We start from the raw sequence: 16,783 nt of genomic DNA, 5'->3' as shown, positions 1-16,783 counted from the left end.
ACTATTGATTAAGTTTGTTAATTAACTAACTCTGTACAATGTTTATAAATTTATTGATGGAAAAAGTGGTATACATCCAACGATAATGTAAGAATTTGCGATTTAAGGTTTCATTACACACAATTCATACGAAATAAATCGGTAATTCAGTATAAAATTCGATATTCGTCATATCGGAAAACTAGCTTAACTGTTGTAGTTTTGACACTCTACTGCAACTCGATTTGTAGGCACGTGGCTTTAGGCGTTAAGTATCCCCCTCATAGGTCACAGGTTCGAAACCGGCAGCGGCGTTTTCTGCGACGAATGGTCGGCGACCCATTGAAGAGTATGGCCGCCCGGACTTTTTTGCATTTTTTTTTTACGATTTTTTCAACTAATTTTACAAATTCCCGATTGCTTTTCCTTATTATATATCATACAACTATACATATACGTTTGTATACCTATAGTTGGTATTTTTTGCAAGTTACTGAACCATAATTCATTCCTACGTATTCAACATATTTGTCTGGTATACGACAATTACATGTATATATTGTATACCGTCACTTCTTAGTGCCCCAGAATGAAACAATGTGTTAGGAACTTAGGTTACATTATGAATAATAATAATTATTGAATGCTTAAAATATTGTCAGTGTTAAAAGGGGGTGGATAGTGAGTAAGTTTTTATAATTCATGTATGTGCATTATACTTTGCATTGAGTAGGTACATAATACATCTATTTGTATGGTACAGCAGTTAGCTGTAGAATTTGTTGTTAATCTAACCTAACCTGGGTACGTTATAATATAATATTGATGGAGAGACACTAACCAAAACAATTACTATTTTCGCAAACTATGGTTTATTTTAACTTATCAAATAAAATAAACATTAATGTTACACACCACGAGTACCTACATTATTAAATTGCTTTAAATGAATGGGTTATAAATTTATTTCACGTAATACTTGATTAAGTGCATGCACACTTCATAATATTATAGTAGTTTATTGTTAAGTATACACAGGTCGGATATAAACTATATAAATAAAACAAAAGTATATTATAATAATGTATAATGTAGTTTTAATTAATAACATTTATCATAATAATATAATGCATAGATATATAATATATATTATGTGTAGAAAACAATGTTATTGGATAATTTAAAAAATTTAAAAAATTTAAATACAAAAAAAAATTGTTTAACTAGTAGGTTTAAAATATAAAAAAAAAAAATTTGGCCGCAAAAAAATTGTTATATAAATTGAAAAAAAAATTGGTTATTAAAATAAAAATAAATTAAGCTGGAAAAAACAATAAACATAAAAATTAAAATACAAGTATCACAACATTTCGCTCACGGATATCTTATATATATAAATAGTATTCCTTACTTAATATTGTCATTGTCATCATCTGGCACCTTTTCAGGGGCCTGCTGCTCCGGCGTGACTGCTTCTGCAGCATCAGAGGCCGTCTCTGGAACTTTAGAGGCCACCTCCGTTGTCCCTGTCGCCTTTGTTTTTTTATTTTTTCCCCCCTTTTTAGGTCTGTTGCCTGGAATTAAAAATAACATTGTTTATTATTATATGAACACGAAACGGTACTGCCAAGAAGTCCGAAGTAAAAAGTCTGCGGTGAAAAAGACCTAAACATCTAGATGCCTAAATAAGTAAAAGTAAAAATATGATGTGGTCAGGGCCCCCTGCCCCACAGACCCATAATTTTCCAAATTTTTTTTAATAACTCTACGGATACTGATATTACTATATTTCAAAAATACAATATGTGTGTCTGATAATTTAATATATTACCATACTTATCATTCTATATGGTGGATAGTGATTCCAATATAGTAATTTTTCATTAACCAAAAAATGTTGCCTCCCCCCGCTCCCTCCCAATTTTTTTCTCTGGATCCGTGCCTGGAAGTGGTGCCCATTCAAACTTCCAATTATAATATAGTATTATGATATCAATTGTAAATAAATAATTTACCTAACGACATTAATAAATTATCTATACGTCAGTGGCACCGAATTCATAATTTTTTTTGCGAAGCGAAATCTAGAATTTTTCGGTGTGGACTTATAATTTTTTTTTATTACCGTCTAATTTAGAGGTATTGAAGACTTTGTTTTTTAATTTAAGAGTCGTAAAATTGAATCTTCGTGAAAGTGCTAGATTAATTATTCGAGAAGTGTTTGTTTTTTGGGAAAAAGCCCGTATTCCAGTACGATTAGAAAAACACTGTATATCTAAAGTTGAATCTTTATACGATGAGTGGAGAACACTTCTAAAGCATGCCACAAGAAATACAGAAAGTCATAAGGAACACGAAAAACTGTTTATTTCAACATTTAATGATTTATTTGATGTAGCCCATGCTGATGCTCTACAAATTATGAAAATCGAAACAGATAGACTATTTTTAATAAATCAACGAAAAAAAGGACGTATAGGATTTATGTATGGCATTGATTATACAAATATGCGAAAAGAGCAACTTTCTATGGAAAGAAAAAATAAAACACTTGTAACAGAAAAGCGAAGTACCCAATCTGAAGGTAATTGTAAATGTTAATTTATGTTTTTATATATTTGGTTTAATAAATGGAATAATATTTATTTTTTTTTCTTAGACAATTTAATGGAAATAGACGAAATATCAAGTGACTTAGAGATAGACGACTTTTCTAGTCACTCGGAGATGGACGAATCTTTTAGTTCCGTAGAAATAGATGTTGGACCTTCATCATCAAAACGAGTAAGAGGACAGAAGAACATAATTACTACTAAATTAGTTTGTGCACTAGACAACTGTAAAGTAAGTGATAGTGGGGCAATTCATATCATTATGGCAGTGGTAGAAGCTCTAAAAAAAAATGTGGAGGACTTTGTTATTAATAGGACATCAATTCAACGTTGTCGACAGATTTTGCGTAAGGAGAGAGCGAGTATAATAAAAGATAAATTTCAAGTAAGTGATCTTAAAGCTGTTGTATTACACTGGGACGGCAAGCTTCTTCCTAATTTGGTTGGAAAAGATATTATTGATAGGCTAGCCATTGCAATTTCAAGTGGTGATACAGAAAAAATTTTAAGTATTCCAGTTTTACAAAAAGCAACGGCAAATAAACAGGCAGAAGTTATTTACAAAACTTTAATTGAATGGAATATACAACATTCAGTTAAAGCTCTGTCGTTTGATACAACTGCAGTTAATAGTGGTCGATTGGGTGGTACTTGTGTATTATTAGAAAGGCTTTTAGGAAAAAAATTATTTTATTTGCCATGCAGACATCTTATTTATGAAATAATTTTACGAAGCGTTTTTGAGGAAAAATTAAATAAACCATCAGCTAAAGAAGTATCTATTTTCAATAGATTCCAGCTCTCGTGGAATAAAATAAACAAGGACAATTTTTCTCCAGGTATTTCGGACAAACAAATTAAAGAAATTATTAACCCACATTCAACAAGAGTCTTAGAGTTTGTAAAAGAATATTTGAAAATTGTACAACCTCGATACGATTACAAGGAGTTACTCGATTTAACAATGATTTTTCTTTGTGCTAAACCAAATAATACGACTTTTTTCCATACTCCCGGTGCAACTCACCATGCAAGATGGATGGCAAAAGCTATTTATTCTCTTAAAATATACATGTTCCGTAATGAATTTGAATTAAGTAGTTTTGAAAAAAACGGACTTCGTGATATTTGTATATTTGTAGTTACAATTTATATCGAAGCATGGTTTACAGCACCTACTGCTGCAGCCGCACCATATCAAGATTTACTTTTTATACAAAAATTGTACAACTATAGTTCAATTGATAATAATGTATCTAGAGTAGCAATGAATAAATTTCGAAATCATTTGTGGTATCTAACACCCGAAGCAGTTGCATTGGCATTTTTCGATAAAATTATTTCTATTGAATCAAAAAGAAAAATGATCGTTAAACTAAATTATAAAACAGATTCAAACGAGAATATCAAACGATTAAATTTAAAAGAATCAGAAATTTCAGAATTTGTGAAAAATGAAATAGAGTTTTTCGTCTCAAGTGAAACTTTAGATTTTTTCAAAATATTTAACTTGGATACAGAATTTCTTTTAAATGACCCAGCAGATTGGAGTGAAAACTTATCTTTTCAAAATGCATTGCAAATGGTTTCTAAACTGAAAACTGTCAATGATACGGCCGAGAGGGGAATAAAATTGATTGAAGACTACAATTCAATACTCACCACCAATGAGGAACAAAAACAGTTTTTGTTACAAGTTGTAAGTGATTACAGAAAAATATTTCCTGACTGCAAAAAGGAAACATTAAAAAAAAAATTGTGACAAAGCATATGAGTAATTATTTTTAAACATTATAATAGACAACTTAGTTTTAAAAATGTTCTACATTTGTAATTTTAATGAATCGTTCGGCATACATAAATATAAAACAATAAAAAATGGTTTAGCCAGATATGTTTAGTTTTTACTTATTTTTTGCTTAAAATTGTAACTGTGCCAGTAATAAATGATGTAATAATGAAAAAGTGACATTTTTGAAATTGTCATAAAATGTAGAGTAAACTTCATTACTTATATCAATTAATATTTTATGTTCTTTGGTTGAAAAAAAAATATATAACCTAATGTCAGTGATTTTTGTAAGAAATTACAAAACTACTGAATTTCAAGTTCCCGGGGGCACGGCTAAAAACTGAACAATTGATTTCAAACTTTGCAGTTAATATTAAATTGGGCATTTACAAAAAACAGGTGGGTGCCACAAAAAAAATTTTAATATTTATTTTTAAGGGCCACCCTAAGGTACCTACTCAAAATAAACAAGAAATATAACTGTCAACCACGACGGATTAAGTCCGTGCTATCAACTTATAACAATTAAATAATCGACCTTTGGGTCGATCTGTTGAACGATATCGAATTTATTACGTATGAGTTTAAGACTTCTGGTCTTTATAAAAGATAAATATTATTATCAGGTACTTGTTACTTCTGGTATTTATTTAAACACAGTTACACACAAACACCTTCCAAAACTACCCAACTTTGAGGAGTTATATCTCATCAATGGATTAATGAAAAATAAAAATTTAATCGTGATAATTCATAAAAAAAATAGCTTTATTAATTTATGAAATTAAAAGTATAGGTTACCATTTGAAAATCAAGTTGATAGTGTTTTTCCTAATAAATATGAGGGTGAAAAATATAAAAAAAATTATATAATTCTAGAACAGCGTAGATCTAAAATTTTGAAGAAAAAAAAATTTGAAAAAAGTGAATAGTTTTTGAGATAATGAGTGTTTTACGCTTAATCAATCACCCTTTATATTCAATTAGAATTATGTATTTTTAATTTAAATTAGCTACATTCTCTTATATATAATTGATTGTTTTAACAATTTAACCTTTTGAATGTATTGTAATGTAGCTTATATCCATAAATCAGATTTTTATATAAAAATTAGATATGAATAATCTTGCTGTTCTACATAAACTATTGTAATGTAGTTAAAAATACACTTTTAATTAACTTGAAGACAGAAAAGAAAAATTTCAGATGAAAACGTTTAATTCGTCAAGCTATAGAACAAAACGCAGACGAATCAACAATGAATTAAGTGCTTTAGAAAGTTCTGATGATGATAATGACTTGAGTATACAAAATAAAACTTGTACTTTTGTTTCTAATTCCATTGAACCTTCAAAAATTAATCGCAATAACATTCATCAACAACCTCTTATACCTGTTTGGGAGGAAAACATTGGATCAACTCAACTCAATCCACACTTATTAATTATATTGAAAACACAGATTCTAAACTACAAGGTGATATTAATGAAAGTCTTAGGAGGTGGGCTACAGATTTCAATATTCCACAAAACGCTCTTAATGCTCTTCTTAAAGTGCTTAAATATGACGCTGGTCTTTCATGTTTACCAAAAGATTCTCGTACATTACTTTAGTGTAAATCTACAAAAATAACAAATTTAAGAAATGTAGAGCCATTTTGGTTTAAGTGCTAGTATAATAAAATATTCATCTATGCTGTCTTTGCCTGACATAATTAAAATTGCTGTGGGAGTCGACGGATTACCTTTATCTAAAAGCAGTTCAAGCCAATTTTGGCCTATATTAGCTTACATGTTTAAACAATTATCTTGTTGTGAAATAATTATTTATTAATTATAATACTAATATTTGTTCGTCAGCACCGGTAGAGAGATTGTTTTCATTTGCTGGCTTCATAATAGCACCTACTTGTTCCCGGTTGTCTGACGAACAATTCGAAAAACTAGTATTTTTAAAAGGCAATCAAAATTATGTATATTAATTATTTATGTAATTAATTTATTATTTACTTATATAAGGATGATATTTATTGTGTATGTATATGCTTGATATAACATAGTACAACTATTTTATATATTTATAATGTCTATTATAATGTAAAAATTAAAAATATATTATGTGCCTTTTATATTAATGTATTAAAAAATTATAATTAATTTATAAACTTATTTTTTTTTTTTTTAGAAGCAATCCGTTCACTAAAAAAATTTTCTGACATTCCAAATATAGAAGTTGAAAAACCGTTAAAAAATTGGATGGCTCAAGCTGCACAACGAGTGAAACTTAGGAAACAAAAAAATGACATAATTAATGAACATGTCAATAATTAAAAAAATAAATAAACCTATTAACTGATTAATATTATAATTTAATGACTCTTTTTAAACTTAATTAAATCTCCCATCCCTTCTTTTCTTCCTTATTATATTTTAATAGCATGTCCCAGATAGCAAAATAATGTTATTTTAACAAGTAAACAATATTAAATAAAAAATATTAAAATTCTTAAAACATTTCCAGATGTTTATACAAAAATTATTAAATGTTCATATAACATTCTCTTATGATTTTTTGGCCACAAAAATAATGTTATTTCAAAGTTACTCGTATAATATTACAAGGTTATTACTTTATTATTTCTATAATTTTACTTCAATATTATGATAATCTTTAAAAATGTTCTCAAAATATTTGGTAAAATTGCAATAATATTTCACAGAATCTTATAGAATCAACTTTAAGAAAATATTTGCAATATAATTTGTAAATCATCGGTTTGAAATAATTCAGTTTGTCATCTTGTATCGCCTAATTTTTGTCAGCTTATGTTGCCAATACAGCATAAATTCCACATTAATAATAGGAAAATTGAAAAGCTTAGGATATAATAAAAAATAACAGTATCATTGTTGAATTATATTATAATATTAAAATTCAAATAACATTAGGTTGTAGATTTTCAATAGTAATAGTATATAGGTATATAGAAGTATTTTGTACATATTAAAATCAAAATTCTTCCTTTATTTTATATATTGCAGTATATAAATTTGCATTATTAACATATATAATATAGTATGAAATTAAAATTTTTATAAAAGTTTCTTTTATTTTGATAGCATCCTTGCTATTGGAAATTATACTTTAAAATAATATGTTGTAATATAATGAAATTATAAATATTAAAAATTAAATCATATTCTTAAAAAGTAATGTTATTATGTTCCTCTTCCTCGGATTGTTTTTTTGTTTTTATTCGAAATGGGGCGTGAGCAAGCCATGTTCCCAAAGGAATATCAATCTCCTTTTCTGTATTAAACTTGTATTTTAGATGTTTTCTCAATGCATCTGAAATATATTATTTAAATATAAGTATAGTATATATTTATATTTCATCAAAGGTTAATAATTATTTTAATACAGTCAATTCCCATACACTCAATGCAATATTTGTCGGGAAAATTAAATGTAAAAATAGTTGAGCATAAATAACTTCAAGTTATATCTTAAATGTTATCAATAAAATAACCGGTTTAAAATCATAAATGCACAGATTAATAACTATCACTAGTATAATTGTGCCGTAAAATAATAGACAGTTACCATATATCTTTGTTGTACAGTTATTATGTCTTTTAAACGTAAATTGGTTACATTAACAACTGTGTGAAAAAGTGAGGAAATGAAATTTCCAAGCAATTTAATATTCCAACGAGTATACTTTTAACGATTCTGAAAATTAAAGACTATATTTAACGAATGTATAAAGCCAATAAAGGGTCTATGAAAAGAATGAAGATTTCTGAGTATAGGAAAGATAACGGATAGTATACGAATAAACCTGATATAAAGGTTAGTATACTCAATTGGTTTATTCAAAGTAGAGATTTAAACATTCCAAAAAATGGACCAAATCAGGGGGGAAGGCTGAATTTTTTCTACTAAAATTGGCCACAAACAATCTAAAGCTAGTCAACAGTATATGCACATTTCAACTTTTGACTTGGCCTAGGGAGCTGAATATATATTAAAAAATAAACAGACATTTATGAAATAACATTTTAAAATTGTATGTCCTACATTTTTTTTTTTTGAGGGGCTAAGTTCCCCCAAACCCCCTTAAATTTGCACCTATGAGAACATAATTTTAATTTTTAATATTTTAAATCAATAATTTTAATGAAATATAATAATGTCATATTTTGGTTAACTAAGTATTATATTATTATAGTTCATCATAACATAATAAATGTTATATATTTTTTACCTATAATTATACGATAACATGATTAACTTGTAAAAGATTTTTTCTTTTTGAAGCCATATAGTGAATAGTTTGATAGGAATTGGTCATCAAACATGCGCGCCATAATTCTCCTAATACTATTACCAAGGTCTTTATTACCAACTAGTAATGCAATTTTACCCACCTAAAAATAATGAAATATAATAATTAATTTATCAAGTGGTTTCATAATAATATACATATTTTTATAGTTACCAAAGAAGTTCTAAAATCTGAATCTTTTGATTTTTCTTCAAATGCTTGCAATTCATCTTCATCTTTTATTGGAAATAATATATCCATATTTACAAGATCATCGTCTGTATGAATAACTGTCATTTTTTCTTTCAAGAGTTTTTCTATACTATCATTCGTAGTATGGCATAGGAACGTTAAACATTGTATTTCATGTTTTATAAAGGCATGAGATGTTAAAAATACTCTTTGAAAATCTAAAAATTAAGTTATAGAGCATTAATTACTTGTAATACATCAATAATAATATGGATAATAATAATATGGATAATAATAATAATAATAATATTTCAACATTATTTCATCTGCATAGTAGAGAATGTTTTATGCACCGCATATGAAAATAATTATTTATGGAAATCAGTTACTCTAAAAATGTACTAAGTCAATATACTGATAGTAACATTTGAATATTAAGAATTGATTTTGCTTAACAAATATAATATAAAAATTTATTAAAAAGGTATAAATAAAGTCTTTAATATGATAATACCTATAATAATAAATGTATATTTTTTGAATTGATGTCATTATTAACTGTGTACTATATATTATTCTTGTGTAGGCATTCAAATTTATATAATATTTAATAATTATTACATACATATACCTTTTAGAGATTTTGCTATATTTTCAATTGTTAACTGGTTACCATGACCTTCTAGATAAAATATAAATATACAAAACTTTAATAAATACCTAGTAGTAGTGAAAAGTAAATAACACAGATACCTGAATTTTCTGCATTGTTTTCTTTAAAAATTAATCGTCTTTTAACAGCACTATTGATTGATGATATTGATTCGTTTATAATTTGTTTTCCTGTGTCATCTGGTGTTACAGTCCATAACCCACTAGGTGAATTTAAAATCCGGTCTGATTTTTTCAATGATTTCAATGGTGTAATTTGAGTAATACTATCATTATCACCTAATTTAAATAAATAGTTCCACATCATAAGTTTAATAACCCACGTAAGCAGTGGCGTGGCGAAGTGAAATATTTGATCGGGCAATTCATTGTTTTATTGACCTACCAACCATTCAGTGGCTTATTTTATCTTATTCTTATACATATTCAAACGTAGTTAGTTTTGTACAACAATATTTCTCATTAAATCCAGAAATCCAGTACTCACAGCCCGGCACCCACCCACCCACACCAAAATTATCAGGCACCTGCCCTTCAAAATCACGGTCAACCCGCCACTGCACGTAAGTAATGAAGGCGAAATATATATTTGAAAAATAAATAAACCTTATTATAGTATTAGGACATTATCAGGTATATGTATAGTTATTATATTATGATATACATTCAAACACTAAATTAATTAATATAAGTGGTAAACTAACATACATTTTGATTAAGTTCTTTTAAAATAATATTTAGATTACCTATATGTTGAAAGTCAGTTTTATTTTTATCTGTGAACCATGTCAAGTCAATGTCAGAGGCTGAATCATCGTGGTTTGAATCTGAGTCATTGATCACAAGCTTTTTAGAAATCTTTTTGCTTTTGGAATCTTAAATAAATAAATAAATACCATATATATAAATTTTAAAAAATCATTAGATAAAAAAAGTCAACACCAACTATACTATACCTTCAGGTATATAACGAGGAGGACAACTATTATTTATTAAAACATTTGATTTTAAATTGCTGCTTTTAGTTTTTTTTAAATTTTCTTTATTGGGAGATTCACTATAATGACGTTTCTTCGTTAATCTTCTATAATATTCATCATCCTCAGTACTAGATATATCCGATTTATGCATGGCTTTGGGTAACTTAGATCTAGCTTCAGCCAAAGAACCTGAAATATATTTTCAAACATTTAAATAAACAATGATTATACAAATTTTAAGTTTAAAATAACATTTTAATATAAAATACTACTCACTGTATACTTTGTTTCCCAATTTTCTAGCATTGAAAAAAGTGAAATCATTATTATTAGGTTTCACACGTCTTTCAATATATTTTTTTATTTGCTTGGATTTGGCTGGCCATGCACAATTATTTTTTTTTAACCATATATCTGGTACTGCTTCTACACTATTGTCATTGTTGAATATAACTATAATCCAGCCACTTATTTGTTGGTCCATCTAAAAGAATATTACAGTTTAATAAAACAATATTATATTTATCAGTATAGTAGTTATTATTACCTAGGAATAAAATGTATCTTCTTATTTACACTACGTACAAAATTAAATAGGTATACCTATATAGGTATATATCTGCTCTACTCATAACTAAGACTAAATTTATTTTTTCATTTTTATTCAATTATATTTAAAAATTTAAAATACATAATATTTACAGGATAAAATTTAATAGCATAGATTTAAAAATCAGAATGAATAATAGGCATCGCTATATATTTATCATTATGATTAAATACAATCATTTTTTTTTTCAAATCTATTATTTTCCAACACTGAATAGTTTTGGAAAGATTTTTAACTTTATATATATGCAGTATTCTTGAATCTATAGGGTCTTCATATAATGGTTTTGTATTTTTAAATATACAACCTAATATTAAAACTTCTTCACCTCTTTGGCAAAAGTTTAAACATTTAATAACTTCATTATTTTTAGTGAGAATAAAAGAATCTTTTTCTTTTTTTATTTGTATTTTCAAATGTTTGTACAATAAAGTGAAATATTGTGGACCAGTTATATTTTCAAGTAATGGGCCATTACTATGCATATGTTGCAAAATAGGTTTTTGAATAAATTGTTTATTGTTCATGTTTGAATTTGTAATATTAGCATAGCATTTTTCATTGTATCTATTTATAACCTGTTGTAATGGCTTATCGTGTTTTCTTACAAATGACTTAAGTTCTTTCATATAATTTTCAAACATAAATGTTGAACAGTTATGAAGTGGACCATAATGTTCATAATCATCACAAAGATGTAGTAATCCATGAACATTATGGGACACAAAGTGTGCACCATAAATATTTTGAAAACTCATTACAAAGTATTTTAATAGTTGACGTGCATAATCCACGAGGTGACTGCAATCTGGACTTAAAAGAATAATCATTGCAATGTTCAATGCCATAAAATTAGTATAACACTCTTTTCTTATGATTTTCTTTAATACAATTGGCCCAGTATACAACAAAAAAAAACGGAATTCTGTCGCTTTCCATCGGCTTAACTCTTGTAAAGTTCGGCTTTTTCTTACAAAATCAGAAGTAACGTATACATTAAGATTTAATAAATATAAAGATAACTCATTAATTTTTGCTGCCCGTATTCGAACATTAACTGGACCTTTGCTTACCCACAACATTAATAATTTTTTCATTACTCCCAAACAAACCAGATGCATATAATCAAGTGAGAAAGAAAAAACAGAATCAAAATTTGGTAATTCTACAAGATTTGATATTACACTGCCAACATGGTATTCTTCATCTGTCATATTAATGTAATTTTGGTGATTTCTCATAGTTGATTGAATTTCAGTGTACGGAAAACAAACTCTACCCTTTAAATATTCACCTTCGATGGTACATCTTGTGCATGATGAAAACCCACTATGGCCTTTGATTTTTAAAATGAAAGATTTTGCCGGCACATCACAGCAAAAAATTCTAATTGAAACACTAATTTTAGTATTATTAATTATAATTCCATGTAAGGTAAGATCATTGGCTTCTTTCACAAAATCTGACAGATAGTCATTACTATCAAGTGGTTTCTCTTTTCCATAATATAGACCAACCAAAAACACCACTTTAGTTAATAATGTAGCTTCTTCTATGATATACGCGAGTATAGGCCAAAACTGACTGTTATTACTTTTAGTCAGAGGTAATCCGTCAATACCTATGACAACCTGAATTTTTTTGATATTTGATGAAGTATGGTTTAAGATTCCATTAGCCAAACCAAAATGGTGATATATTCCAGGTTTAACAGTACGAATTTCTTTGGAAATATTAAATGGAATTTTCAATAATGTACGTGCATCGGATGGAAGATTCTTAAGACTATTAATAATACTGTATTGGTGGTTTTTTAAACCATTTAATAACATATTTATTGCATTGTGAGAAATGTTACACTCTACTGCCCAATTAGCTAAAAATGCATTTATAGTAGATATTTGTGGTGACGAAACTGGTAAATCTAATAATGAGCAAGACTCAGCTACTGGAGTAACGTTTTCCAAGAAATCATCAGATACTTGAGAAATGGGTGGAGAAACTATGGCAGTATCAACAAGGGTATCTGCAACTACAGCATCATTATTTCCAAATACAACATTACTAGTTAAAAAAGGTATATTTTGTTTTTTAAATATGTTGATATTTTGTCCTTCATAAAGTTCAATATTTTGTCCCTCAGATAACTTGGAAGTGTTTTCATCTAATTCACGGTTTGAATATATTTCCTCAAATAAATTTATTTCTTGTCTAGTTTTTCTTCTTTTTGTTCTACTACTTTTAATCATTGTTTTTAATTTGGATTTTTAGTTTATGACTATTGAAATAAATTAATAAATACTAATTCAACTTGAAAATCTGTAACCAAAGAAAAACAAATACCTAATATGGGTAACTCTTATTTATTAACATTTGATTATTGTTTTTAAAAATGTTATTTGGATATTATTTGTTCCTTGTTTACCTATGTATATAACATAGGTTGCATAATTGATTATATAATATTCCATTCTTACATATACTATATATAGTAGCTAGGTAATGAATATTATAGCAAAAATATAAGTTAATAAGGAACTTGGTAATAATTTTTTAAGTTATTTCTAACGCTATACAATTTTATTTTTTATTTACTTGCCTAACTCATTAAAAACACTGTGTACACAGTGTTTTTAAGTACCTAAATACTTTGTAATAAATAATAATATAAATAAAAAATAATAAAATAAATTTATTTTACAATAAACATTTAATATGATAATATGTAGTTTCATAATAAATATTGCAGTTTCAGTATCTATATTAACAGCTACTACCTATAGGTACCTACTTTTGTACATAGTTTTAAGTTATTTATGAAAATTGTCACATAGTTAAGTTTTTACTGGCTTTAAAAAACTATATATTTATTTAGTGTATACTTATATTTATATTAATCTTTCCTAACTCTTATACTAGGAAGGTGTTTATAGAAACTACAATTAGGTACATTGATATCAATAAAAATATTTCATTTTATACACAATATATTAAGGTACAAATTGCGGTACAACTCCGGTATTAAAGTCTCCATAACTTTAGATATACCTTTACCTACCCAACTTTTATTGTATTATAATTTAACTCACTAGCGGCTAGCCTATCAGTTCTCCCGGGACACATTAAATAATAATAATAAATATAAGATATACTAATATCGTAATAATTGAACGCATCGATAGATTATAAACATTTAAACGACAAATATTATGCATATAATAGTAAATAAATAATAATTATTAAATACTTACGTTATTGTTCAAGACGTAAATGTCTACACGAGGGACGACTGGACAAGACGAGACGAGCACACTGCAATCATACAATGTGTCGATGTTACGATGCACGGATGTCGGATAACGATTAACGGGATAAATCCTAGAGAAATTAGATAAAATATCGTAATATTTAAACGAATCGAGTGATTTTAAACGACAAATATTATGTACCTAGTACCTATATAATAGTAAATAAATAATAATTATTAAATACTTACGTTATTGTTCACGACGTTAATGTCTACACGAGAGACGACTGACGAGACGAGCACACTGCAAACATACAATGTGTATTTATGTGTCGATGTTACGATGCACGGATGTCGGATAACGATTAACGGGATAAGTCCTAGAAAAATTAGATATAATAATATCGTAATATTTAAACGAATCGAGTGATTTTAAACGACAAATATTATGTACCTATAGTACCTATATAATAGTAAATAAATAATAATTATTAAATACTTACGTTATTGTTCACGACGTTAATGTCTACACGAGGGACGACTGGACGAGACGAGCACATGAACACCGGAACATTCAATATGACGATGTGACAACTGACAATGCACGTATAATGAAGAACGAATCGAGTGATTTTAAACAACAAATATTATGTATAAAATAGTTATAAATAGTTATTATTAAATACGTATACGTTATTATTCACGACGTAAATGTCTACACAGTGTCACAGTACACGACTACACGAGGGACAACTGGACGAGACGAGCAAAACGAACATAAAATACGATGTGTCGATGTCACGCTTACAATCATAGAGTAATTACTCTATGCTTACAATGCACCGATAACGATTAACAGCCAACGGCCAACGGAATAAATACTTGAGAATTCGATCACTGATATAATAATTATAAATTTATAATCTATTTGATATTATCGTACCCCGCTAGTCACCGTCAACCATCACACGAGCACGACTCGCTAGCTATTTTCGTTTCAAACATTATATTACACAAATATCTATTAATAATCGCGGATACCAGATAACCAATAATAATATACAAAATAAAACAACTGCAATAGTGCAGTGAACTATTTCAAAAGATAATTCTAATATTATATAATCATCCCGCTTTCGTGACAACGTTCGGCAATACGCATCTCCCACCAATAAGAACCACCGCCAGTCCAAATATTGTTGTTCGCAACGGCCGCGGGCCGACGAGCACTCATAAGGTCGCTGTGCAAAGTCCAAATACTGCAATTAGTGCATAATATCACTCTTCACTATAATATATACAATATTACCCAAAATAGAAATTGAAAACCAATGGATTCTATTTACTTAGGTTGCCACACACTGCAGCGGTAGCGGTGGCGGACTGCGGTTACGGCTAAATACAGCAAAATGAAGCCGGACACAATTTTACCGCCACCACGGCGGCACCGTAAGATAAAAGAATTTTACCGTCACCGCTGCAGTGTGTGGCGACGAGTTAAAACTCTTGTAAGGTTCTAATTGGAACGGCCATAAAATTAATATGATGATAATTATTTTTAATATTAATTTGTGTTTGTTTACTCGATAGTAAATTGAGTATTTTTACATTTTATTGAGGTTATGGCTTTAATAATATTGTAGCGAAGCTCGTAGGTAAATTTTCGATCACTATACGTTGTTATTGCGATAATGCTATTAGACAAAGCTAAATATACTCGTAGTATTACGAACACTTATTTTGGGTCTAAATTTATTGGAGTGTGGGTGAAAATTACAATCGACCAAATGGCAAATAATATATTTATAAATTATATATACATAATATATCAATGTTTTATCGCAATAATATTTTTTTTATTATTATATGTATAAGACTATATATATAATATTATTATAATTATGTATACAATTAAAAATTCAATATTATTTTATATTTTTAATTTTACATTATTTACATATTTTCGGAAAATTACAACTAAAATAACATAAATTTAACCAGCTGGAAAAAATCAGAAAATATTTTCGAAATAATGTTATTTTACGTTGATAACTAAATTTTATTATACTATTAAAGCAAAGTTAAAAATTTAATATTACAAAAAAAACCAAATCGTGATTTTATGAAAATGTTTAAAAAATAATATAACTATTTTAAACTCTATAAAACATTTTAAAAAGGTTAACATTATAATATTTGAAAATTAGTCTAGTTTCAATGTTATTGAAACATCAATGTTATGAAATTGCTATCTGGGCACTTTCATGGAAATACTTTGAGTGGAAAATCCAACGAAATTTTCGTGCATTTCCATGTATCTTGGACTGTAACTTTTTGACAATTCAATTTAGAATTTTCTACTCTACACCAT

General features: G+C 27.7%; 1 protein-coding gene across 1 annotated transcript; it reads right to left on the bottom strand.

Annotated features, from left to right (window-relative positions):
- Nucleotides 1–7,373: 7,373 nt before the first annotated feature.
- Nucleotides 7,374–16,250, bottom strand: LOC111028210. The gene is made up of 11 exons (XM_022306757.1): nucleotides 14,916–16,250; nucleotides 14,662–14,792; nucleotides 14,417–14,543; nucleotides 10,832–11,039; nucleotides 10,532–10,744; nucleotides 10,322–10,450; nucleotides 9,657–9,854; nucleotides 9,535–9,585; nucleotides 8,886–9,121; nucleotides 8,652–8,814; nucleotides 7,374–7,732 (listed from the first exon to the last, which is right to left on the bottom strand). Exons 4-10 carry the CDS (start codon nucleotides 11,037–11,039, stop codon nucleotides 8,674–8,676), a joined length of 1,176 nt encoding a protein of 391 aa, XP_022162449.1. The 5' UTR covers nucleotides 14,417–14,543; nucleotides 14,662–14,792; nucleotides 14,916–16,250; the 3' UTR covers nucleotides 7,374–7,732; nucleotides 8,652–8,673.
- Nucleotides 16,251–16,783: the final 533 nt, after the last annotated feature.

Source organism: Myzus persicae, unplaced genomic scaffold (genome assembly GCF_001856785.1).
Source record: "Myzus persicae strain clone G006 unplaced genomic scaffold, MPER_G0061.0, whole genome shotgun sequence".
Classification (NCBI taxonomy): domain Eukaryota; kingdom Metazoa; phylum Arthropoda; class Insecta; order Hemiptera; family Aphididae; genus Myzus; species Myzus persicae.
Note: the sequence above shows the minus strand (reverse complement) of the source record. Positions and strands in the feature narration are given on the sequence as shown.

Coding starts and splice junctions, on each gene's coding strand:
- LOC111028210 (XM_022306757.1), bottom strand. CDS start 11,039: ATGGACCAACAAATAAGTGGCTGGATTATAGTTATATTCAACAATGAC. Junction 9,122..9,534: donor TATAGCAAAATCTCTAAAAG/GTATATGTATGT, acceptor CTTAATTTTTAG/ATTTTCAAAGAGTATTTTTA. Junction 8,815..8,885: donor CAGATTTTAGAACTTCTTTG/GTAACTATAAAA, acceptor CATTATTTTTAG/GTGGGTAAAATTGCATTACT.